The sequence below is a fragment of the Carcharhinus amblyrhynchos genome, chromosome 10, assembly GCF_965287045.1.
Source record: "Carcharhinus amblyrhynchos chromosome 10, sCarAmb.v2.hapA, whole genome shotgun sequence".
In the NCBI taxonomy this organism is placed as follows: domain Eukaryota; kingdom Metazoa; phylum Chordata; class Chondrichthyes; order Carcharhiniformes; family Carcharhinidae; genus Carcharhinus; species Carcharhinus amblyrhynchos.
The window spans coordinates 62,931,445-62,956,137 of NC_137333.1; the positions used below are offsets into that span (position 1 = coordinate 62,931,445).

General features: G+C 40.1%; 1 protein-coding gene across 1 annotated transcript in view; it reads right to left on the minus strand.

Moving 5' to 3' along the window:
* uxs1 (UDP-glucuronate decarboxylase 1) overlaps positions 1-24,693 on the minus strand; it is a 74,646-nt gene that overhangs the window by 6,934 nt on the left and 43,019 nt on the right. The window contains exons 9-13 of the mRNA XM_080197179.1: positions 23,893-24,014; positions 20,631-20,750; positions 11,357-11,400; positions 7,205-7,265; positions 1,071-1,128 (exon numbers count right to left, since the gene is read on the minus strand). Of these exons, the coding sequence (XP_080053305.1) occupies positions 1,071-1,128; positions 7,205-7,265; positions 11,357-11,400; positions 20,631-20,750; positions 23,893-24,014 (405 nt within the window). The remainder of the gene's footprint in view (positions 1-1,070; positions 1,129-7,204; positions 7,266-11,356; positions 11,401-20,630; positions 20,751-23,892; positions 24,015-24,693) is intronic.

Sequence of the window (24,693 nt, forward strand, 5' to 3'; positions counted from 1 at the left end):
CCAGGGATCTGGGTTCGATTCCCGGCTCAGGTCACTGTCTGTGTGGAGTTTGCACATTCTTCTTGTGTCTGCGTGGGTTTCCTCTCTCAGTCCAAAGATGTGCGGGTTAGGTTGATTGGGCATGCTAAAATTGCCCCTTAGTGTCCTGGGATGTGTAGGTTACAGGGATTAGCAGGTAAATGTGTAGAGATATGGGGATAGGGCCTGGGTGGGATTGTAGTCAGTGCAGACTTGATGGGCCAAAGGGCCTGTTTCTGTACTGTAGGGTTCTACGTTCTACTATTGTTAACTCCAAGTGAGCCACTTATTGAATTTTTATCCTTCAATGGAATGTAATTTTGTTGAACATTTTGAATTGTTTATTTAAATATTTTCCACTGGTCGTTTAGCTCCATGCTTTTTACCCAATTAACCATAGCCAGTTCTTGTTTCATACCTATATAATTGGCTATGTTTAAGTTTAAGAGTTTTGTTTCCAATTGGAAACTTAACATGGAATAGAATGATATTATGACCACTATTTCCCAGTGGATCTTTTACTATATTATTAATTCACACCGCTTCACTACATGATACTAGATCTAAGATAGCTATTTTCCCTGGTCCATTTACACTCTCATTAGCAGTTTCATTCAAGTGAAAGACACTGAGGAGCATGGGATGAGATAGATGGGACTCTTGATTGACAAGGGAGTCACAGGTAATAATATTTGAAATACATGGCTGATTTAAATAAGTTATGCAACTCGGCGCCGATTTCTGATGTGGACCTGATGGCGTAGGAAACCCGGCTGCCGGAAACACGCGAAGGCCATGGCGTCCAGCAGAGAGCCTGCGAAATGGCCTCTCCTCGAGTCTCCTGGCTTGCTGCACAACAAAAGCAGTGCAGCAGGTTGGGAGAATCGCCCCCTTGATTTTTGGGAGGCAAAATATGTCTTTTCATAATTCAAAAGGGGTCATAGGTCTGATAGGCTGAATGGCCTACTCTTGTCCCTACAAAGGTATTTGAATTCCCAGAAATGAGATCCATCATTTTCCAGTTTACCAAGGTAAGTAGAAGAGAATCTTACCAACAAGGCTCCGAATTAATTTGGCAAATTCTAGAATAGTATGCTCTTCTGGGTTTCCCTGTGGAAAAGTAAACACAACTAGTATTAAACAGAGTGGATGCATTTTTAAAAAGTTTAGATAATGGCGATTTAGATTTGTTACACGTATTACAATTTTAATAAGAACATAAGAACATAAGAGATAGGAGCAGGAGTAGGCCATCTAGCCCCTCGAGCCTGCCCCACCATTCAATAAGATCATGGCTGATCTGAAGTGGATCAGTTCCACTTTCCTGCTTTCTCCCCATAACCCTTAATTCCCCTGTCTATCAGAAACCTATCTACCCGTGACTCAAATATATTTAGCGAGGCAGCCTCCACCACTTCGATGGGCAGATAATGCCAGAGATTCACCACCCTTTGAGTGAAGAAGTTCCTCCTCAACTCTGATCCAAACTGCACCCCCGCCTTATCTTGAGGCTGTGTCCTCTAGTCCTGCTATCCTTTCTAAGTGGGAAGAATCTCTCTACCTCTACCCTATCCATCCCCTTCATTATCTTATACGTCTCTATAAGATCCCCCCTCATCCTTCTAAACTCCAACGAGTACAGACCCAGTCTATTTAGTCTCTCTTCATAGTCCAACCCCCCTCATCTCCTGTATCAGCCTAGTGAACCTCCTCTGCACTCCCTTCAAGGCCAATGTATCCGTTCGCAAGTGCGGCAACCAAAACTGCACACAGTACTCCAGCTGCGGCCTCAACAGTACCCTGTACAGTTGCAGCAAGACCTCCCTACTTTTATATTCTATCCCCCTCGCTATAAAGGCCAACATTCCATTCGCCTTCTTGATCACCTGCTGCACCTGCAGACTGGATTTTTGTGACTTGAGCACAAGGACCCTCAGGTCCTTCTGCAATGTAGCATGCTGCAGCTTTTCACCTTTTAAATAATAATCCCTCCTACTATTATTTCTGCCAAAGTGGATAACCTCACACTTGCTAACATTATACTCCACCTGCCAGGTCCTCGCCCACTCGCTCAGCCTATCCAGATCTCTCTGCAGACTTCCCACACCCTCCACGCAATTTGCTTTTCTACTCATCTTCGTGTCATCAGCAAATTTCGTCACCCTACACTCAGCCGCCTCCTCCAGATCATCTATATAAATGGTAAATAGTTGAGGCCCCAGCACCGATCCCTGCAGCACTCCACTAGTCACCATCCGCCAACCAGAATAGCACCGATTGATACCAACTCTCTGCTTCCTATTAGACAACCAATCCTCTATCCATACTAACACCTTCCCCCCCAACTCCGTGCACCCTAACCTTCTGTAGCAACCTTCTGTGAGGCTAAAATCTGACACAATTCACTTAGCTTTAACTATACTTTCTATGTAATCCTGAAATTATTTAACTATTTAATTACACAAATACTTAAAAAAGGACTTGAAACATTAGCTGTTTCTCTCTCCTTAGATACTGCCAGACCTGCAGAGTTTTTCAAGCATTTTCTGTTTTTATGTTATGTTCAATTTAAGAATGGAACTTCAAATCCAACTTCATATCTAAACACCAAAACAACTTACTTCCACTGTAACTATCACCAGGTTTTGATCTTCATTGCCAATAAAATCCTTTTTAAAATTTCTGAATATCAGCCACTTCCATCACAATTTTTTCTATGCATCTATATTGTGCTAATGTCCAAATGCACCAATTATCTTTTTGCACTGGAGTCACTTAAATGAAACATCATTGAATAGATTTATAATAACAAGGGTAGAACTTACAACTCATCTAACACCTCTAAACGTAAACAAAATTCAAAGGCATTTCACAGTGATAATAGCAAATAGAAATGGATGTTGAGCTTAATAAGGTGATCAACTTTTGGTTAAGGAGGTTTTTGGGGGGGCTGGTGGTGGAAGGATTTATGGAAAGACATTAAGAGGGAGGTGGAGTGTAGAGGAGCAAGATCTTAGTGAAGAAAATTTCAGAGTGCAAGACCGAGGTAGTTGACAGCACAGCCACCATGTTGGCGTTAAGGGATTGAGGATCCACAAGAGGCCCAAGTCAGGGCGGTGGATAGAGGAGAGCCGGTGGATGTGGTCTTTCTAGATTTTCAGAAGGCGTTTGACAAAGTGCCTCACAAGAGGTTATTGCAGAAGGTCGAGGGACATGGAGTTGGGGGTAGGGTGTTAGCGTGGATAGAGGATTGGTTGTCAAATAGGAGGCAGAGAGTGGTGGTCAACGGGTGCTATTCGGATTGGCGGATGGTGACTAGTGGAGTGCCCCAGGGGTCGGTGCTGGGGCCTCAGCTATTTACCATTTATATAGATGATCTGGAGGAGGGAACCGAGTGTAGAGTGTCGAAATTTGCTGATGACACCAAGATTGGGGGAACGGCAAATTGTGCGGAGGGTGTGGAGAGTCTGCAGAAGGATCTAGATAGGCTGGGCGAATGGGCCAGGAAATGGCAAATGGAATTTAATGTTGGCAAGTGTGAGGTGGTCCACTTTGGTAGGAAGAATGGTAGGAAGGACTATTACTTACGGGGCGAAAAACTGCAGCAGGCAACGGTGCAGAGGGACCTCGGGGTCCTTGTGCATGAGTCGCAAAAACCCAGCTTGCAGGTGCAGCAGGTGGTCAGGAGGGCGAATGGGATGCTGGCCTTCATAGCGAAGGGGATTGAATATAAAAGTAGGGAGGTCTTGCTGCAGCTGTATAGGGCATTGGTGAGGCCGCAACTGGAGTACTGTGTGCATTTTTGGGCGCCGCACCTGCGCAAAGATATTTTGGCCTTGGAGGGAGTGCAGAGGAGGTTTACTAGGCTGATACCGGAGTTGAGGGGGTTGAGCTATGAGGAGAGGCTGAATAAACTGGGCTTGTACTCGTTAGAGTTTAGAAGAATGAGAGGAGATCTCATTGAGACGTATAAGATGATGAATGGGATGGATAGGATAGAGGTGGAAAGACTCTTCCCGCTCAAAAAAGACAATAGGACTAGGGGGCACAGCCTCAAGATAAAAGGGGGGCGGTTTAGAACGGAGTTGAGGAGGAACTTCTTCACTCAAAGGGTGGTGAATCTCTGGAATTCTCTGCCCGTTGAAGTTGTGGAGGCTGCCTCGCTAAATATTTTTAAGACGTGGGTTGATGGGTTTTTGATAGGAGAGGGGATTAAGGGTTATGGGGAGAGGGCGGGAAAGTGGAACTGAGCAGCGACAGATCAGCCATGATCTTATTGAATGGCGGGGCAGGCTCGAGGGGCTGGATGGCCTACTCCTGCTCCTATTTCTTATGTTCTTTATGTTCTTAAGAATATATTCTGGGGCAGGGGAGAAGAGAAGTTAAGAGCTTGTAGGAGCTGACAGAGACAGAGAGATTGCTTTTGGAAATTACTGGGATCAATATTGAAATGTCTAAATTGGGGAAACAAACAATGAAATAATTTTGCTGAGACTCATTTCTTTCATATTTAGTGGACAACATTCAGCTCATTGAATCTACACTGGCTGTCTGAAAAAGAGTGCACTTTTGTTTTTGTCAAAGTTGCTCTTTTAGAAGCTATTTTGAATTTTGCTTCCACTGTCTGACATTCTAAATCTCAAAGGCCTCCAGCCTTTCTCTTCATGCTCTGTTTCTCATTTTGTACCATCTATTGCCGCATCAAAACTTTAGATACATGAATATTCTCATATTATCCCATATTCTTCTTTGCTCTAAGTTTTTAAAGACTCTCCTCATAAGAAAAGTCCCTTACACATTTTTTGAATATTGTAATACTGCCCCATGGTCTTGAAATCCTTCCAAAAGTAGGGTATCCAAAATTGGCCTCGTACTTACTGCAGCCTACTCAATTTTTTGAACAGATTCTGATTTTTTATTTATCTTATTAAACCAAGAATCACACATGCATTTATAAATTGCTTTATCAATTTGTTATTGCTATTAAAAATTTGTCCATTTGAACACTTGAGCGTTTCTGCCATCTGCCCAATCTAATCATCTGTTTATGCTCTCCTGTTACTTCCCCAAAGAACTCAAATTTGTCAGCCAAGGCTAACACAGCAAAGACGTTAATTAACTTCATCGGGTATGTTGGCCTCTTGAAGCTCATCATCCAACAATATTGAATTGACTAGTCCATATCAACCCATTTTAAGAACATAAGGATTAGGGGTGGCAGTAGACAATTCAGCCCCTTGAGCGTGCTCCGCCATTCAATACAATCATGGTTGATCTTGTCTCAACCACAACTTCACTTTCCTGCCTATTCTCCATAACCCTTCAACCCATTCCGAATTAAAAATCTGTCCATCTCTTCCTTAAATGTACTCAATGTCCAGGATCAATCGCATTTTGAGGTAGTGAATTCTACAGATTCATTCAGTAATTTCTCCTCATCTGTGTTTTAAATCCGCCACCTTGTATCCTAAAATGATGACCTCTCATTCTAAATTGCCCCACAAGAAGAAACATCCTTTCCATGTCTACTCTACTAATCTCCTTTAGCATGCCAAATACCTCAATTAGGATTCCCCTTCTCCTTCTAAATTCAAGAGTATAGGCCTACACTGCTCAACCTCTCTTCATAAGACAAACCCTTCATCACTGGAATCAATCTAGTGAACCTCCTCCAAATTGACTCTAATACAATTACCTCCATTCTCAAGAGGGTCAAAACTGTGCGTAATACTTGAGCCAACTTTTTTTGATAAGAGGTGCTTACAATGGCAACCCCCCAGTGCTTTATCACTAGTTCGTATCAAGGATTTTTTGCAAGACTGGTCAAGCCTCTACTGTTTTCTCCCAGCTTACCCCAACAGGATTGAGAGTATTGACATTTTGGTTTCTACCATTTTATTTCTCTTAACTATCGTATTCCTCATCTTCTTCATTGCTTCCTTTCATTCCCATCACCACCACATTTCTTTACTTTATTTATTAGTCACAAGTAGGCTCACATTGACACTACCATGAAGTTACTGTGAAAATCCCTTGGTCGCCATGCTCCTGTGCCTGTTCGGATACACTGAGGGAGAATTTAGCATGGCCAATGCACTTAACCAGCACATCTTTTGGACTGAAGGAGGAAACTGGAGCACTGGGAGGAAACCTACGCAGACATGGGGAAAACACGCAGATTTCACACAGAGAGTGACCCAAGCCATGTTGCAACTGTACACAACTCTGGTGCGGCCGCACTTGGAGTATTGTGTGCAGTTCTGGTCCCCACATTACAGGAAGGATGTGGAGGCTTTGGAGAGGGTACAGAGGAGGTTTACCAGGATGTTGCCTGGTATGGAGGGGAGGTCCTATGAGGAGAGACTGAGGGATTTGGGGTTGTTTTTGTTAGAAAGAAGGCGGCTAAGAGGGGATCTTATTGAAACATATAAGATGATTAGAGGTTTAGATAGGGTGGACAGTGATAGCCTTTTTCCTCGGATGGAGAAAGCTAGCACAAGGGGGCATGGCTTTAAATTAAGGGGGTTAGTTATAGGACGGATGTCAGGGGTAGGTTCTTTACCCAGAGGGTGGTGAGGGATTGGAATGCCCTGCCTGCTGCAGTTGTAAATGCACCTAGTTTGGGGGCGTTTAAGAGATCCGTGGATAGGTTTATGGATGGAAAGGGATTGGTTTAGGTTAGAGGGTCATTGTTTTTGAACTGGTCGGCGCAACATCGTGGGCCGAAGGGCCTGTTCTGCGCTGTAATGTTCTATGTTCTATGTTCTAAGCCAGGAATCAAACCTGAGTCTGAGGTGTTGTCAGGCAGCGGCACTAACCCCTGTGCCACCATGATGCCTCCTGTGAAAACCAAGACAAGTTTTCATCGAGTATCACCGACAATATTTCATGCTCCAGGAAAGATTTCTTATTAATTTCTAATTAGCATAAGCTGTGTGACCATTTGGAGGCTGCCACACAATAATAGGTCATACCCACTGCAATCAATTGATTATGCAACATTATGCTAACAGAACCACCTAACATCATGAGCTATGAGAATCAAGAGGCCACTGACAGTTTTTAAAATATAGGATTCCAAATTCCTAATCAGGCAACTATCCAGTTTTGCATTTATGACAATGCCAAACATCTATCAGATTTTATCATGGAATGGGAATTGCTAGAATGTAGGAAGTTTACATACCACATTCACAGGACTGCTGACATTATTGTTCATCAAGATCACTAATCCATTCACGAGGTCACTACAAAGAAAATTAAAATAAATTAAACTGAACATGCACTGCATTTTCACGTGGACTGTGTTAATGATCTGAAAATAGGCAGTATTATTTTTCAGAACAAATAAACATTTAAATTGAACATAAAAACATTATCTTTTATTAGAACTTGCATTTATATAGCAACTGCCATAACCACTGAACATGCCAAAGCATTTTACAACCCACAAGGTCCTTTGGGAGCATCCAGAAGTGTTCAAAACCATGTGGACTATGTAAATAGCAATCACACTAGGCCAAGGTCACAAGAAATTCAACATTTTCCATAACTTCTCAATTCTATGTAAACATCTTCTGATTTGTTGATTTAAGTGGTGAGCAGCAAAGGTATTGAATACTTCAAAAAATATAGCACTAGGATACTTTCGCAGTATTTTTGAACTATTGCTTTCACAGGTTTAATATTTCACAGGGATTTCCAAGTTTTGTAAAAATGGTACATTTAAGTGAAATTTTCAATTACAAAAACATTCACACACTTAAGCCGAAGTTTTCCGCCCATTCATATCCTGCTGCTGTTGCAAGCAAAGGGAGGAAATTTGGCACTCAGTCAAATCTCCATTCACTGCAGCAGGACCAGAGAATCTCGCTGGTGTGAATGGCTGGAAAATTCTAGTCTTAGTCTTTTTTAGGGATTAATAGGCATTACATAACCTTAATTCTAGCAATGCACTTTTTGTAAGTTGCTACCATTACACCCTGCAACAGTTCCTAATCACTATCAGTTACATTTCCATCAATATAAAATAGCAAATCCTCAGGTTTTACATGAGCAAAACATTGGAGATCTTTGCTTATATATTTAACAACATTCTATTTTAAAATGTGTTGCGCAAATTGATCTGATAATCTCTAAGCTGTAGCATTTATCTGCCATACCTATCAAGCACGTAGGTACCACTGTGAGAGGGCCCTCAATGTTAACCTTTGCTAATATTAGAATATCATAATCCTTCACCTCAGGATTAAACCTGGACAAATTTATACCTGTTCAGGCACATTTATCTTTTAAAAAAAAGCGTCTTCAATTTAGAACACTCCACATCCTTAAAAAAAAATCATTTTTATCTCAATAATACCATCAATAAATATGCAATTTTTGTAGTATTAAAATCTCTTAAATATTAGAAAAAAAATACTTTAGCCATTCATTCATTCCAACATGCACCTCTACAACACACAGCTGAGGGAATTATTGAATGCTCTCTAGTTGGGGTAGGTAAATTCCTCCAAACCCATTGAGGTACTTCCCTAAACATTCAATGAAGATACTTTCTCCCATTTCCATCCACCATCCTCTGCTGAGGAACTTATCCAAACTCCGCCAGTGAGGCACTTTCCCACTTCACATGTTTCTTATCCAAATTCACTCTTCTAAATATTCTTCGAAGCCTCCCCAATACAGACACTACCACCATTCTGCATGGAGGTCGGTCACCAGTGGAGTGCCCCAGGGATCTGTTCTAGGACCCTTGCTGTTTGTCATTTTCATAAATGACCTGGATGAGAAAGTGGAGGGATGGGTTAGTAAGTTCACCGAAGATACGAAGGTTGGTGGTGTTGTGGATGGTCTGGAGGGATGTCAGAAGTTGCAGCGTGACATAGATAGGATGCAAGACTGGGCGGAGAAGTGGCAGATGGACTTCAACGCGGATAAATGTGTAGTGGTCCATTTTGGCAGGACCAACAGGATGCAGGAGTACAATATCAAGGGTAGAAGTCTTAGCTGGGTCGAAGAGCAGAAGGATCTTGGGGTCCGGGTCTATAGGGCTCTTAAATCGTCCTCGCAGGTGGAGGATGTGGGCAAGAAGGCGTATGGTGTACTTGCCTTCATTAATCGAGGGATTGAGTTTAGGAGTTGGGAGGTAATGCTGCAACTTTATAAGACCCTTGTCAGGCCCCACTTGGAGTACTGTGCGCAGTTCTGGTCGCCTCACGACAGGAAGGATGTGGAAGCTACTGAGAGGGTGCAGAGGAGATTTACAAGGATGTTGCCTGGATTGGGAGGCATGCCTTATGAAGACAGGTTGAGGGAACTAGGTCTCTTCTCCCTGGAGAGACGAAGGTTGAGAGGCGACCTGATAGAGGTTTATAAAATGTTGAGAGGAATAGATAGGGTGGATTCTCGGAGGCTATTTCCCAGGGCTGAAATGATCGCTACGAGAGGACACAGGTTTAAGGAGCTGGGAAGCCAAGTACAGAGGAGGTGTTAGAGGAAAGTTTTTCACTCAGAGGGTGGTGAGTGAGAGGAATCAGCTGCCGTCGGTGGTGGTAGAGGCGAACTCGCTGGCGTCTTTTAAAAGACTTCTGGATGAGTATATGGGATCCAATGGCATTGGGAGTAACAGATAGTTCTCTGGCTTGGTAGGTATAGGTGTGATTGGCGCAACTTGTGGGCCGAAGGGCCTGTTTGTGCTGTAGTGTTCTATGTTCTATTCCACTCTCAGCACCAAGATCACAACCTTAATTTACTGATTCATGAGCCTGCTACTCCTTACAACACCCTCTTCCGTATGGCTCTTCCTCTTGTTTATGCACACATGATCCCAACCCATTCCACATCTCTGTTACAAAACAATATTAGAACAGGATAATTTTGTCTCCCATACAGGTTTTTCTTTGAAATGCTCAATATAAATTTTACGTCAGTAAAGCTTTTGAACTGCATTCTTTTGTGTAAGTTATTTGAAGGAAAGCTACTAAGTATAAGTTCCACCAGCTGTCTGATGGATAATATGATGCATTAAGGGAAGTTACATACAAAATAAGTGCTCTGAAGGCACAATATTTTAGTTACACCTTTCATTAGAACTCAGCCTGAAAAATTAATCTGGTTAACCTGAAAAAAATCTGATTCTCTACCTAAGGCTGCTGTTAGATTGCTGAACATTTCCAGAAATTTTTGATTTATGTTAGATTTCCAGCATCCACAGTATTTTGCTTTTGTACTAAGAATTGAAAAGAGTAGGCACCCAATTTTAAATAACTGCCACAGATATTTGTGGTCTCTAAGAGTAGCAAAATCAAAGTGTAGTAGCAAAGAAGCAACCAAGCTCAAATTCCCCCCACCATGAAGAAAAGGAAAACCAGCCAACAATCCTCCCTTAATGCTGCTGACAACAGAAGGTTGACAGCCTGCAATATGCCAGATTGCTAATGTCACTTGTTCCCCTATTGCTTCAACTGAAAACCTGTGATCGCAGGTTAATTAAATCTCTGAGACGAATTGGTAATGCTCAGGAAGAACAGTGTGTTCTCCTCCAGCTAACTTTGGTATCATGGTTTATTGAAACTTCCTTCCGAGTAAAACTGATGCTAAGGATGGACATTTTGTTCTCACTTCCCCTTTATTCATTGAGAACAAATGAGCACCAAGAATTTAGATGAGTTCGTTCACTAAATTTCTTAATGAACTATGGGTGTCATGGTGGCACAATATTTAGCACTGCTGCCTAACAGCGCCAGGGGCCCTGGGTTCGATTCCCAGCGTGGGTCACTGTCTGTGTGGAGTCTGCATGTTCTCCCAATTCTACATGGGTTTCCTCTGGTGTTCTGGTTTCCTCCCACAGTGTAGCTTAGGTGGACTGGCCATGCTAGATTGCCCTTAGTGTTGGGGGACTAACTAGGGTGAATGCATGGGGTTATGGGATAGGGCCTGGGTGGGATTGTGGTCGGTGCAGACTTGATGGGCTGAATGGCCTCCTCCTACATTGTAGCAATTCTACGATTCATTACCCACTCAATGTGCCAACTCCTCCCATCATCATGCCAATATTTTCAAGAGTGTTCTCGCCTTTCCTGTTTTTCAGTCTTTCTTCTCTCAATTTCTTCCATTTTCTTCTCTTGGATCAAATTATCCTCCTAGTTCCTCTAATCCTCAACTCCTTATCAAAATCTCCATGGGGGTTTTTAAATATAAAACCCGCAAACATTCATAAAATATATTTAATTTATTGATAAGGCTAATATAAACCTTGACAACATAATTTGTTGTGCATACACAAAGAGGTAGGTGCATGTGGTATATAGAACATATCCAGTCACGCATATCTTACCTTACATATTGGAAAGACCTGGTCTGAGATCCCGAACCATAAACCTGTCAAAACAGTTTAAAAAGTAAATTTAAATATATAAATCATAAATGTGAAAGACAGCAACCTAAAGGCATTTTACCAGCCAATAAAAATTCAGAAAGTAAGCTACTTCCCTATTATACAAAAATAAGGTTGGACTAATAAAATTGTACTTTACTCTGTAACTGAGATAAAAAGAAAGATAATCCACTTTATTCTTTGGAGAGGAGGACTTGATAAGAAGTCTTTCAGGTTGCAAATTGGGGAAATTAGATTCAGGAGTGCCTGGTACAGAAGTAAATGCCAAAGGAAGTGGAAAATTTAAGCAAATTCTTATCAAAAAGGGTGACAGAATTGCATCCTTTCATAACAATAACTTCTCATTTTTGATTAATCTTTGTGAATTCAAAAAGTGCAGGAGTTGCACAGTTGGAAATTGCTTCTGGGGAGGTGGGGGGGGTGCGGCATGGTGTAGTGATGTTGGAGACAGAGTGGGGATAATGGGTCTGCACTCAAATTGACAGAAAGAAATAAGTGGTGTTCCTCAAGTACCTTTGTTTTGGGACCTTAAATTGTCACATATCTGTTAAGAAAGAGTTTTATATACTCAAGTTTATCTTTGAAAGGAACAGTAAGTGGTATAGAGGAAGGATGAATTGCAAAGGGTCACAGACTAATTAAGTGAGTGAACAAAACTATGGCAGATGGACAGATCAAAATATTTTGTAAATGGTGAGAAATTAGGAATTGTAATTGTGCAGAGATTTTGGAATCCAAGAAAACATATCATTTAAGGAAGCTATGAAAAAAAATCACAAAAGATCAATGAATGGGGCCCTAAGAAGGATGGCTGAAAACAGGATATTTAAGAAATAGTTTCATGAAGTAGTAGGAATGTGTAAAGTTGAAACTCTGGAAAAATGGGATCAAATGAACGAGGAATTTCTTCTTTCAAATCAATTTTGTGATTAATGGCTGCATGAATTGATTTAATAGGATCAAACAGCAGATCTTACAATCTATACTGAAGTGCAAATTTTGCAGTTTAGTTCTTAAAAAACACAGATTAGTCAATCCTTCAAGATATCACTGTTCATCTAATTCTGACCTCAAACATCTCAATTTTAATTTCTCCACCAATGGTAGCTATGCCTTAAGCTGCCTGGGCCCTAAACTTTAGAATTCTTTTCCTAAATTTCTCCAATTCCAACTCATTTTCTTTCTTTAAGAAATCCATTAAAACTTACTTATTTGACCAAAGTTTAGATCATTTGCCCTGACATCTCCAAGGTGGTCGTAATGTGGAGATGCCGGCGTTGGACTGGGGTAAACACAGTAAGAAGTCTCACAACACGGGTTAAAGTCCAACATGTTTATTTGGTAGCAAAAGCCACGAGCTTTCAGAGCGCTTGCTGCCCCTTCATCAGGTGAATCAACTGACGAAGAGACAACAAGCGCTCCGAAAACTAGTGGCTTTTGCTACCAAATAAACCTGTTGGACTTTAACCTGGTGTCGTGGGACTTCTTACTATATCTCCAAGGTGGCTCAGTATCATTTTTTTAAGTTTTAAAGTTTAAAGTTTATTTATTTGTTTCACATGTAGGCTTACATTAACATTGCAATTAAGTTACTATGAAAATACCCTAGTCACCACACACTGATGCCTATTCGGGTACACTGAGGAAGAATTTAGCATGGCCAATGCACCTAACCAGCATGTCTTTTGTCTTGGGAGGAAACCCATGCGGATAGGGGGAGAACTTGCAGACTCCGCCCAAGGTGGGAATCAAACCTGTGTCTCTGGCGCCGTGAAGCAGCAGTGCTAACCATTGTACCATCATGCTGCCCAGAAGCGTTTCTTAATAACACTCCCGTAAACTGACTTGGATTGTTTTATTATGTTAAAATCGCTATGTAAATGTAAGTTGATGTTGTTTAAAACTGCTATTTTGGATGGTAAGCAAACATTTTTCAAACAGTTTTATAAAAGACTGCATTATATCAAAGGACTGTATTTTCTACTCTTGAGTTCTACATAATTTTTGCTACTTTGTATTAATGTCCTCTCATTGTTTAATCAAAGGTCAAATTACATAACCTGTGCATTTCTACTATGGTTTTTCTTTGGTTTTGTTTTTATTCCAATTCAATCCAATCAAGTCCAAATCAGAGTCTCAACAAGTTGAGGCATTCCCGATCCAAGCTGACAAGACAGGGCTCTCACTCTCTTCTCAAATCAGTTTTTATGTAACTAGAAAACCAAATTTGCTTATTGGACTTATGTGGAGATGCCGGCGTTGGACTGGGGTAAACACAGAAAGAAGTCTCACAACACCAGGTTAAAGTCCAACAGGTTTACTTGGTTGCACAAACCAAGCTAGTGGCTAGAAAGCTAGCAGCTAGAAAGCTAGCAGCTTGTGCTACCAAATAAACCTGTTGAATTTTAACCCGGTGTTACGGCTCTTCCTTTGGATTTCCCGTCATTATTTTGAAAATTGAGTTTGTGTCTTTATCGGCCCCGTTTGTGAACAGAACTCCCACTTACCTGACGAAAGAGCAGCGCTCCAAAAGCTAGTGGATTTTGCTATCAAATAAACCTGTTGGACTTTAACCTGGTGTTGAGGGTCTTCTTACTGTGTTATAGCTCTTCCCAGAATGCATACTCGTCTGAACTCTCTCCATCTTTTAAAGTTGTGGCCTTTCAATTTTGTTAAACACCACAATAGCCTGTTTCACAAGCTCACTGGGTTTTATATCTTGAAACGGTCAGCAAATTTGACGATTGTTATTATCTTTCCTTTTATTCTTGTCAAAGTGTGAAAGGCAAAGGCCCAAAAACATGCATGAATACCACACACAACTCTCCTTGGAATTGCTCTTTGGAAATAATCTTTCTGTGCATTATTAAATTGAAATAATTTTTTACTCAACAGGTGATTCTACAATCCAGTGTTCACACAGAACATAACTGGTTATATCTGGTACTTTTGCTCCATCCTTTTTCAATAGTAAGGATTTTGAAATAATCACTTTTAAATACATAGATTTTTATTCATGTATATAAATAAACACACGATCATAGGTGATTAAAATAATGACATAAGCATTTGGATGTTGTTTCCTTACAAATTATAGAAAAGTGAACACTGAATTTGTACGGCTCAGCAATCAATAAACACCGCACCTCCATTTAGCTGGGAATTTTTAGTTCCTTTCAGGCATTTTTTTTTAAGTCTCGCGCAGCCCACCCACCCCCCACCCACCCCCAAAATAACTGGAAAAGAGTTATTTTGTTTAAGCCAAGAAGGATGATCCACGTTACGGGGAAGCATACCAAGCACTGAAAGGATCCAAAAAACGAAACAGTCAAGTATTAAGGCTAAAATGTTTAACCTCTAACAGCATGTTTATCAAAGATATATACAAGATCAATAAAACAAGTCTATGATAACAGGGAAATATTCCAATTTTCCCTGAATTAGAAATATGTAGAGAAAATGGATGATAATGTATAATAAACATAAATATATTTTTCCTCCATAAACCATATTTCTTTTTCAAGCTAATACTCCATGATAAAGTTTTACAGATGAATGCACATTTAACTTGCACATAATTTATAGACTAACTATTGATCAGGTGCAACAGGTTAGTCTTTCTTGGCAATCTCATTAATAGATTAATGATGACATAAATACCATTTCGAGATAGCTGATCAGCACCCTTGTTGCAGAACACAAATAAAAGGTAGATTTAGAAAAGCTTTTGCCCTGTTCATGTAGTAGTTGTGTTAGTGGAGTAATAATCCATAGACAAAGGTTCAAATCTCACCGCGGCATCCGAGAAATTTAAATTGTGTTAATTAATTAAATAAGTCTGGAATAAAAAACAAGTACCATTAATGGTGATCAAGTAAGCATTGGACCATTGTTACAACCTATTGGGTTTACAAATATCCTTTTAGAAAAAGACATACGCCAATCTTGACAGTTTAGGCTACAGGTAACTTCAGTCCTATAGCAATGTCACTGACTTTTAACTATCCTCTGAAATTGCCATGACAATGTATAATAATAATAAAACTTAATGGATACCCAGCATTGACCTAGGATTCGAATACAACAAAGTCACACTTAGCTCAGTCGACATTGCAAAGTGCTTCTTGCAAACGTGGACTTTTGCCAACATTGGTAGAGCTGTTCCACAGAAGAACTAAGCAAAATGTGTAATAGTCATACTCACAGAATCATTGCTTTCAGCCAGTGTTCCAGTGCTAATCCTTGGGATATGTCCTATCTTACCATCAGGACAGATGGTGGGTGGCACAGTGGAATGCAGTCACAAGTAAACAGGTCTGGGACTCAACACTGACTCCAGACCCTAAGGAGCTTCATTGTGTCAGGTAAAGTAGGGGCTGGAAACTCCCCATCAATTATCAATTATCTACCTCTCCCAGCTGATTATCTGTATTCCTCCCAGTTGAACACCAGTTAGAAGCATTGAGTTGAAATGACAATGTACTCACGGTGGAGGGCTTCAGTATCTATCATCAAGAGAGGTTTGGTAGCATTACTGCTGATTGAGCTGGCTGAGGTGTGAAGGACAAAGCTAGTGGCAGGTAGTGAAAGAATATACACGAGGGAAAAATCTATTTGACTTCAACCTCATCAATCTACCTGCTGCATCTGTATTAATCAGGATGATCGTCACACACTCCTAATGAAAAGTATTGTCTTCATATTGAGGACACACTCCATGTTTGTTGCATTACTTCCGTGCTAAATGGGTTAGACGCAGAACAAGTCCAGTAGATCATGTTAAAGTTGAAGTTTTATTTATTAGTCACAAGTAAGGCTTACGTTAACAGTAACTGCATGAAGTTACTGTGAAATTCCCCTAGTCACCACAGTCTAGTGCCTGTTCGGTCAAAACCAAGCACCCACAAGACACTATGGACCATCAGCAGCAGAATTATAACCTCATGGCCTGGCATATCCCCCTCATCATTATCATGATGCCAGGAAATCAACCATGCCTTAAATGAAAAGTTCAAGAGAGCATGCTAGGAGTGGTACTAGAAGTAACTGAAAATGAGGTGCCAATCTGGTGAAGTTGCAAGATAGGACTAGATCCGTGTTAAAAAGCAGAACCAACATGTTGTAGACACAGCTACGTTATTCCACAACCAATGGATCAGAGCAAAGTGCTGCAGCTCTGTAATATCCAGTTATTAATGGTGGTGAGCAATGAAATAACTAATGGAAAAACAAGATGCAATGAACATTCAAAGCTAGCAGAGACCATCACCAGAGTACGAAAGACCAAGCTGATATATTTACACCCATCTTCAGTCAGAAGTGCCAATGGGATGATCCATCTCATTTTAGTTGGAGATCCTAATCACCACAGAAGCCAGTTTTCAACCAAATTGACTGACTTCACATGAAAACAAGCAAAGATTATGGGCACTGATTTCATCCCTGCTGCAAATGAACATTCGCATTTCCAAAAAAGCCACCCTCTAGCCAAGTTGTTCTTGTTCAGCTGCAACACTGTCACCAAACTGAAAAAGAGCGCACTGCCCACAAAAAGGAAGATAAAGCCAAGTTGGCTAATTACCACCTCATTAGGTGGAAATTACTCATTCAAGAACTGATGGAAAGCATTTTTGAATGGTATCAAGCAGCTTTTTCCCACCAATAACCTAGAAAGCACTAGGGACCCAGGTTTGATTCCAGTCTCGGGTCACTGTCTGTGTGGAGTTTGCACATTCTCCCTGCATCCGTGTGGGTTTCCTCTGGTGCTCCGGTTTCCTCCCACTGTCCAAAGATGTGTGGGTTAGGTTGATTGGCCATGCTAAATTGACTCTAGTGTCAGGGGCATTAGCAGGGTAAAACATGAGGGGTTACGGGAATAAGGCCTGAGTGGGATTGTGGTTGGCGCAGACTCGATGAACTGAATAGCCTCCTTCTGCACTGTAAGGATACTATGATAGAATACTGCCCACTTGCCTGAATGAGTGCAGCTTCATGAAAATTAAGATGATCATCACCCAGGACAAGGCAGTCCTTGCTTTTCATTCACTGCATCAAACATTCACTCTTTCCCACTCTCACGGCTACAAGATGCACCAACTACAAGATGCACTGCAGCAACTCACCAAGCCATTACTAAAAACGATACCCTCTACCATCTGGAAGAGCTAGGACAGTAGGTGCACAAGAACAAGACCAGCTGCAAATTCCCCTTCAAATCACATACCATCCAGACTTGGATATTGCCACTGGATCCAAACCTTGGAACTCCTTCTTAGCGCTGCTGCAGAAGTACCTTCACAGTAGCTGAAGGAAATGGTTCATCACCATGTTCACAAGGTAATAAATGTCTATGTTCCGTGAGTAGATAAAGAAGAAACTGATACGATCACATTCTTAAGCTATATTCTTTTGGCAGAGGAATGACAATGTCTGCACTCAATATCCAACCAGAATATACGAGTTGGACATTTTGAAAGAGTGGAAATGCTGTGCAACTATATTTTAAAAAGGATCAAGCATAAGCTAAGTCAATTACGTGCATACATTTTAATTAATTAAATAAAGCATGGTTAGAGAGAGATGGCAGTGCAGATAGTGTGCTGCAACTATAGCTTTTGGAAAGTACTGCTTTTGGGCCAGCTATTTTCACACTAAGTGTCTGCATCTAGAGGAACTTTAGTTCAAAGAAACAAAGGCTTGGGGCACAGACATTTCCTGGTTCATTCCTCATGGCATTGCTTTGACCAACCTTCCTGGTTTTAATCTGAACAAAGGCTTGGCAGTTAATTATTATCTGGTGCATTCTCCATAGCAACGTCTCTCTCAATCACAGCCCACTTGCCAACCAATCAGCACTCTCTTCTTATGCAGTAAATTATTGTTCCCTTTACTATTGATATACTTGAGAACTGTCCTAATGAGTGCAAGACAAAAAGGTTCCACAGCATGTCTTTATTCAGCAACGGTCAAGCTCTGTAGTACCAAATGACTATTAATAAATGGCAACAGGGAATTCATAAAATTAGAATGATTAAACAGAATCAGCATGGTTTTAAGAAACGGAAAATTGTGAAATCATTTGACAGTATTTTGAAGATGTAACTAGCAGCGAAAGAGGAACCAGTGGATGTAGAATTTTCAAACAGATTTTCAAGGAACGTCAAAAGACACTTGGGCAAAGTGCCAAATAAATAGTTGTTGCATAAAGAGGATTATGGGATTAGGGTATAAAAGGACTGAAGAGTAGGGTAGGAATAAATGGGTTATTTTCGTATTGGCAAATTGTTAATAGTGGAGGTACCAGGAGGATCAGTTCTTGGGTATTTACAAACTATATCAATGACTCAGGAAAGAGGACTGGCTGTAATGTATCTAATTTGCATAACAATATAAAGTTAGGTGGGAAAATTAGCTGTGAAGAAGTACAGGATTTGCAAAGGGATAGAGATAGGTTAAGTGAATGGGCAAGATGGTAGCTGGCAAAATGTAATGTAAATTCTAGATTATTCAATTTGGTAGGAAGAATAGAAGAAACAATTTTTCATTTTAAGCGGTGAGAAATTATTAAATGTTATTGTGCAGATGGATTTGTACATGAAACAGAATGTTAATATTGGGTATAGCAAGTAATTAGGAAGGTAAATGGAATGTTGATCTTTATTGCAAGGGAGTGGAGTACAAGAATAAGGACATCTTGCTGCAATTGTACAGAGCTTTGCTGAGGCCATACCTACAGTATTTTGTGCAGTCTTTACTTCTGTATCCCAAAAAAGGATGCATTTTTGCCCTACATTATATGGAAGAAGCATCACCTTAAGGAATTCAGAAGTTCAAGGGTTTGCGGATTTCGGGGAAACCACGGATGGGATGGGTTGTCTCCATCCAGAGAACCAAAAATAAATAAATTCCTACTTAAGGAATCTGGCTAGTGACACCCGCATTCTGAGAATAATCACTAAAAACTGCTCCCCCATGATAATCTTAAAGGATATAATACAACAAGACGATCTACTTAAAATGTACAAAAATAATTAAATATGGCATTATCACTGTCTATCCAATTGAACAGTTATATTAGCAGAAGCACTTTTTTCCCCAGAGTTTCACAACAGCTTCTAAAGGCATATGTGATCTGAGCATTTATTTGTCTTTTAGCAGGTCTTTCAGTGTTGTTTGTAGTCTATTATGTGTGGCATGTTCTTGCTTCAGCATTATGCCACTTTTGACTGAGATTTGGCCTCAGTTGTGGGATAAGTTTGCTTAATATACACAACAGGTTTGGGTTTGAGTTAACCATGTGCACAGTTTTTGTGTTCTTCCAACCCAGTATCCTGGGCTATCAGTGCTGTGAAACTGACCTCAGCACCATGCTGGGAAACCACAAACAGAGACGGGGTGGGGAAAGTTGCCACTGACACTTACCCGCCAGGTCTGATGGTGCCTCAGTCCTGCTCCCCCAGTGCTGCACGTGAGTTGGCACCTATGCCCACAGTATCAAATTTAACTTCCTTTGTCTGGAAGGTGCGGGTGACAGAGGGCTGAAAAAGAGAGGTGGCCACCTAAACAGCAAGTGGGAGAAAGGTGTGTTTATTTTTGAGTGGGCAGAACTCACAGCAAACTGGATTATTCAACATTTATTGTGGCAGTGCAGCAAAATGGATTGTTTATATGAAGGGATTTAAAAGAAAAGTTGGAAAATTAATTTTAGCAATTCCTTTGTTAAAAGGATAGGCCAAATATTAATTTCACTAAAATGAAAACTTGAAAATAGGAAGTTCATTCAAAAGTTTCAAGAAACCTTTTAGCATCACATCCTCAATGGTTTTGATTTCCTAAAAACTCTTAAGCTACCAGAAATGCTTATAAATATTAATCATGCATGCCTACTTCTCTGAGGTAACATAGCACCATATTAGCAAAACATGGTTTATGTTGTTAGAATTGATCAGTATTTTAGTTTTGACAAAAGTTGTAAACCAGGTTTCTAACTGTCAGGCAAAAAATTGTTCAGTTCTAATCCAAACTAAGACGCAAATGGAGCCAAAACCTAGTACCTTCTATACATCTTTATAGAACGAAAGATAACAGATACCTGGAAAAGAACCACAATAATTCAACAAGGTGTTTAGATAACACTCAAGTGCAAGGGCAAAGTTGAATGCATTTTTCATATTTTAAAATATGCAGTATAAAAATATTCACAAATTGTACTCACTGTCAGACTTTCTCCCTGGAGAGCCTGCAGAATAAAGTTACTCACTACTCTGCCATCATTCATATGCATTCGAGGACCGAACGTATTGAATATTCTTGCAACTCGAACTTCTACTCCTTCCTGCAACAAACAGATGTAGAAGTTTGCGTGCTTTAAAATCAAAGTATTATTAAGGAAATAAGATTAGTGTGTCTGGATTAGCTTTCAATTAATTTATGGACGATTTCAAAATCCAGACACCAACAACTTCAAATACAGCTGCTGCAAGGAAACTCATATTGAAGATCAATGAACAAAATAATGTGGATTTCCAGAAAAGTAAAGTTCCATAACTTACTCAGAGTGGCAATCTCTACCATGCTGAAATTCCAAAGCCCCTGTCTTGCCCAACCACCCTCCCCTCAGGATGGGCGAGATAGGAGCAGCGAAAGGCAGAGGTGGGGTTTGTGGATGGCTGCCAGCCAAGCACAATTATCCGTGAAAATTAGCATTTCTGGACAATTGATGGGTAAACCCTTAAGTGGGAACTTCCTAGAGGGATTCCCCAGGGCACGATTGGGATATCAGTGAAATGCAACGCTGGAAAATCAGGAAGTTATGGGCCAAAATATATCTGAACAAGGCATGGCAGAGTTGAAGGACACAGTATGACCAAACTTTAAGGGATTATATTCAGTACGAAATAATTCAATGATTTCTTGCACTCTGAAGTCTGTGTATTCCAATTTGTTACAATCCCAGCTGATGTTTTAACGGAATGCCAGGTTCCAGAGCAAAAGTTATCTCAATAGATTGTAACTTTTATTTTTTTGTTTAGAAATCGAGATGAAGAGACTTACAGCACTGCTGATCAACTTTCAATAAAAGAATAAACCCTTTGTTAAAGAAAAAAAAACTATAATACAATACTCCTTCCCCTCACACATACCTTTACAAATGTAAATGGATTTGTAAAGATTATACGAATTACAAACCATCTTATACGCTAATGTTCTCTGTAAATACACAGTCCATGTAAACCAATAGACCAAATGCGGTCAGACACACCACATGCCAAGTGATAGATGCCACCTAATACAACCTCTGTGGATTTCCCATCAAATCCTCCAGATGCTTGACACAGTCAACTGGTCTTACTGGAGCTCTGGGTTTCCACGCAAGGGTCTCCAAACTCCACTTGTAAAAAACACACCTTGTAATCTGCTCCCAAATGACACTCTCTCTCATATATCTTTATCAAGGAATGACCTTCAAGATTTCAATCTCTCTTTTTGGAATTCATCTGCTTTGGATTACCTAGTGCTTTCATGCTTCCAAACGATCTCTCAGGTAGAGACATGACAAAAGAGCACTACTGTTTCACAGGTAAATTTAAAACATCACCAAACTTTTGATCTACCTCGAATGTCTGGTCCTCACCTGACTGACTTAAAATCTGTTATCTGCAGCTGTCTCTTTATCTCAGAGCACTTTATCTGCTTTTTACTTGAATTTTCCTGAACATGGTTTTGTTCAACTTCCTGTTTCCTGTACCTTGACTTAGCTGTGTTTCTGAGGCACACTTTTATCCCAGCTCTGGTGCCTTGGACTTTGTGTTGTTCCAGGAAGCCCGTTTTCTACAGCTCTTCGGTCTTGTCCAGCTTCTCCAGGGTCTAATTTTAAAACTCATTCAAAAGTTCTTTCTGATCTATGGTGGTTCCTTGTTGCCAAGCAACAATCCAGTTTTTCTTTAAACTGTTTGCTTTCATGTCATAAATTCTCATTAATGTACTTCCATCGAAACCAAACTGAAGTCACTAACCCTTTCAATTACAGAACCAGAAAATTAAACTTACTTTAAACTATACCTTATTTCTAGTATGCACAAATACAAAAAAAAATCAGAACTACCTGTTACCTGTCAAATTGCTAGTAGGGACAAAATACCAATCTGGATGTTAACTAAAATTATTTAAATCCATTACCCAATCAACAGTAATAATTTGATTGAGATTTCTAAAGCAAAAGAATTTTCCTACTAAAAAAAAGCATGACTGATACAGAAAAACACAAGAGTTAACTTTAGTGGAAATGGGAAGCCACAAGATTTCCATGCTTATAACTGCACAATAGCCCATTCACATTAGCAAAAATCTACAAATTTATATTCCTGCAATCATTGGCATTATATTAACATAGCTAGATTATTAATCTAATGGGCGGGGTTCTCTGGCCTATCCTGTGGCGTGTTTCTTGGTGGCAGGAGATAGCAGGATCTTCTGGTCTTGCCACTGTCAATGAGATTTTCCTTTGAATCCACTTCACACAGCTGGGAAATCCACAGAGTGTGCCAATAGTGGGATTGGAAAATCCTACCAGTGGGATAACCACGCTCCTCATCTCTAATTTTCTGTCAAAGTTCTATGAACATCAGTGTGAAGATGAAATTATGTTCAAACATAGTTTTCAAAAATGGTGTGGAACAGAATACAGGACAAATAACTATAAGAGTGTTTGCAGAGGCTTTCCATGATTAATTTTCAGTGTTGTAAACCTGAACTGTCATGCAAAAATGTTATTAGAAACCTTAGTTAAAATAGCACAAAGTTTTCTGAACTCAAAGTGAATACCTGGCACTAGGCTATGATGTGGAGATGCCAGTGTTGGACTGGGGTAAACACAATAAGAAGTCTCACAACACCAGGTTAAAGTCCAACAGGTTTATCTGGTAGCAAAAGCCAATAGTGTAACTTGGGTTCATGTCACACTATCTGTAACCCCCACGACTTGTCTGGGCTTGCAAAATCTCACTAACTGTCCTGCTTGGAGACAATACACATCTCTTTAACCTGTGCTTAACGCTCTCTCCACTCACATTGTCTGTACCTTTAAGACTTGATTACCTGTCAAGACTCACCTTCCAATCATTATTTTGTAAATTCAGTTTGTGTCTTTATTGCCCTGTTTAAGAATAGAACTCCCACTCACCTGATGAAGGGGCAGTGCTCTGAAAACTTGTGGCTTTTGCTATCAAATAAACCTGTTGGACTTTAACCTGGTGTTGTGAAACTTCTTACTAGGTTATCTAACTATGTTACATAAGTTAAAATCTACTAACATACAAACTAAGAACTTTCAAACTATCAAATCGCTCAAAGTGCAATATACCAATTGCTTAAAAAGTTACTGTTCTTAAAATGTACTCCTTAGAGGTAAAAATTTAACATATTACAATGTAGTTTCCTGGTGAGCAAAAATGTATATATCTGAGGTGTGCACTAACCTGCTTCATGTAGGCATAACACATGGTTTCAGCTACTCTTTTACCCTCATCATAGCAGGCTCTTGGACCAATAGGATTTACATGGCCCCAGTAATCTTCACGTTGTGGGTGAACTTCTGGATCTGTAAAGTTTTTTTTAAAAGTAGTTTATTTTGAAAATAACACAATGAATAAAACTTAATTGTTCACACATTAACTAATTAGCACCTCTTTGCTGGACTCAAGTTATTATGAATGAAGGTGAAGGAGCTACTGTATTTGACAGTAGGCACCATAGTAACTTTACATCTGACTCAGGCAACAGCACAAGCATGTACCTAAATAATGAGAGGTAGTCCTTTCAACCTGGAGCCCTTAAATAAACTCAAAATTACCTTAATATACAGCAGTTAAATCAGAATATACAATGAGCAGGGGTCATGTAGAGTATTGCACTTACTGTCCTGTGTCTTTTTTTAAAACGCACAGGCATTTTGTAATTCACTAACGTAACATGGACGACAATGTCATGTTAAATCACACATTGAAAAGTCACATTTGTTTTAAAAAAATGTGCGTGGGGATTACTATATTCACTCATTTTTCGTTTCTATAGTGTTCTTCAGGATCCAGTTGTGGCCCAACCTATTTCATAATCCAATGTTATTCATTCGACATGCAAGAGACACCAACAGAAATAGGACAACTGAGGGAAATTAGATTGAAACTTTGAGAATAGACCATCAAGTGAAACGCAGAACAGCAGAGATGATGAGCACAGTACTGAGCCATGCTGAGCCAGAAAGACAATAGCAATTCATC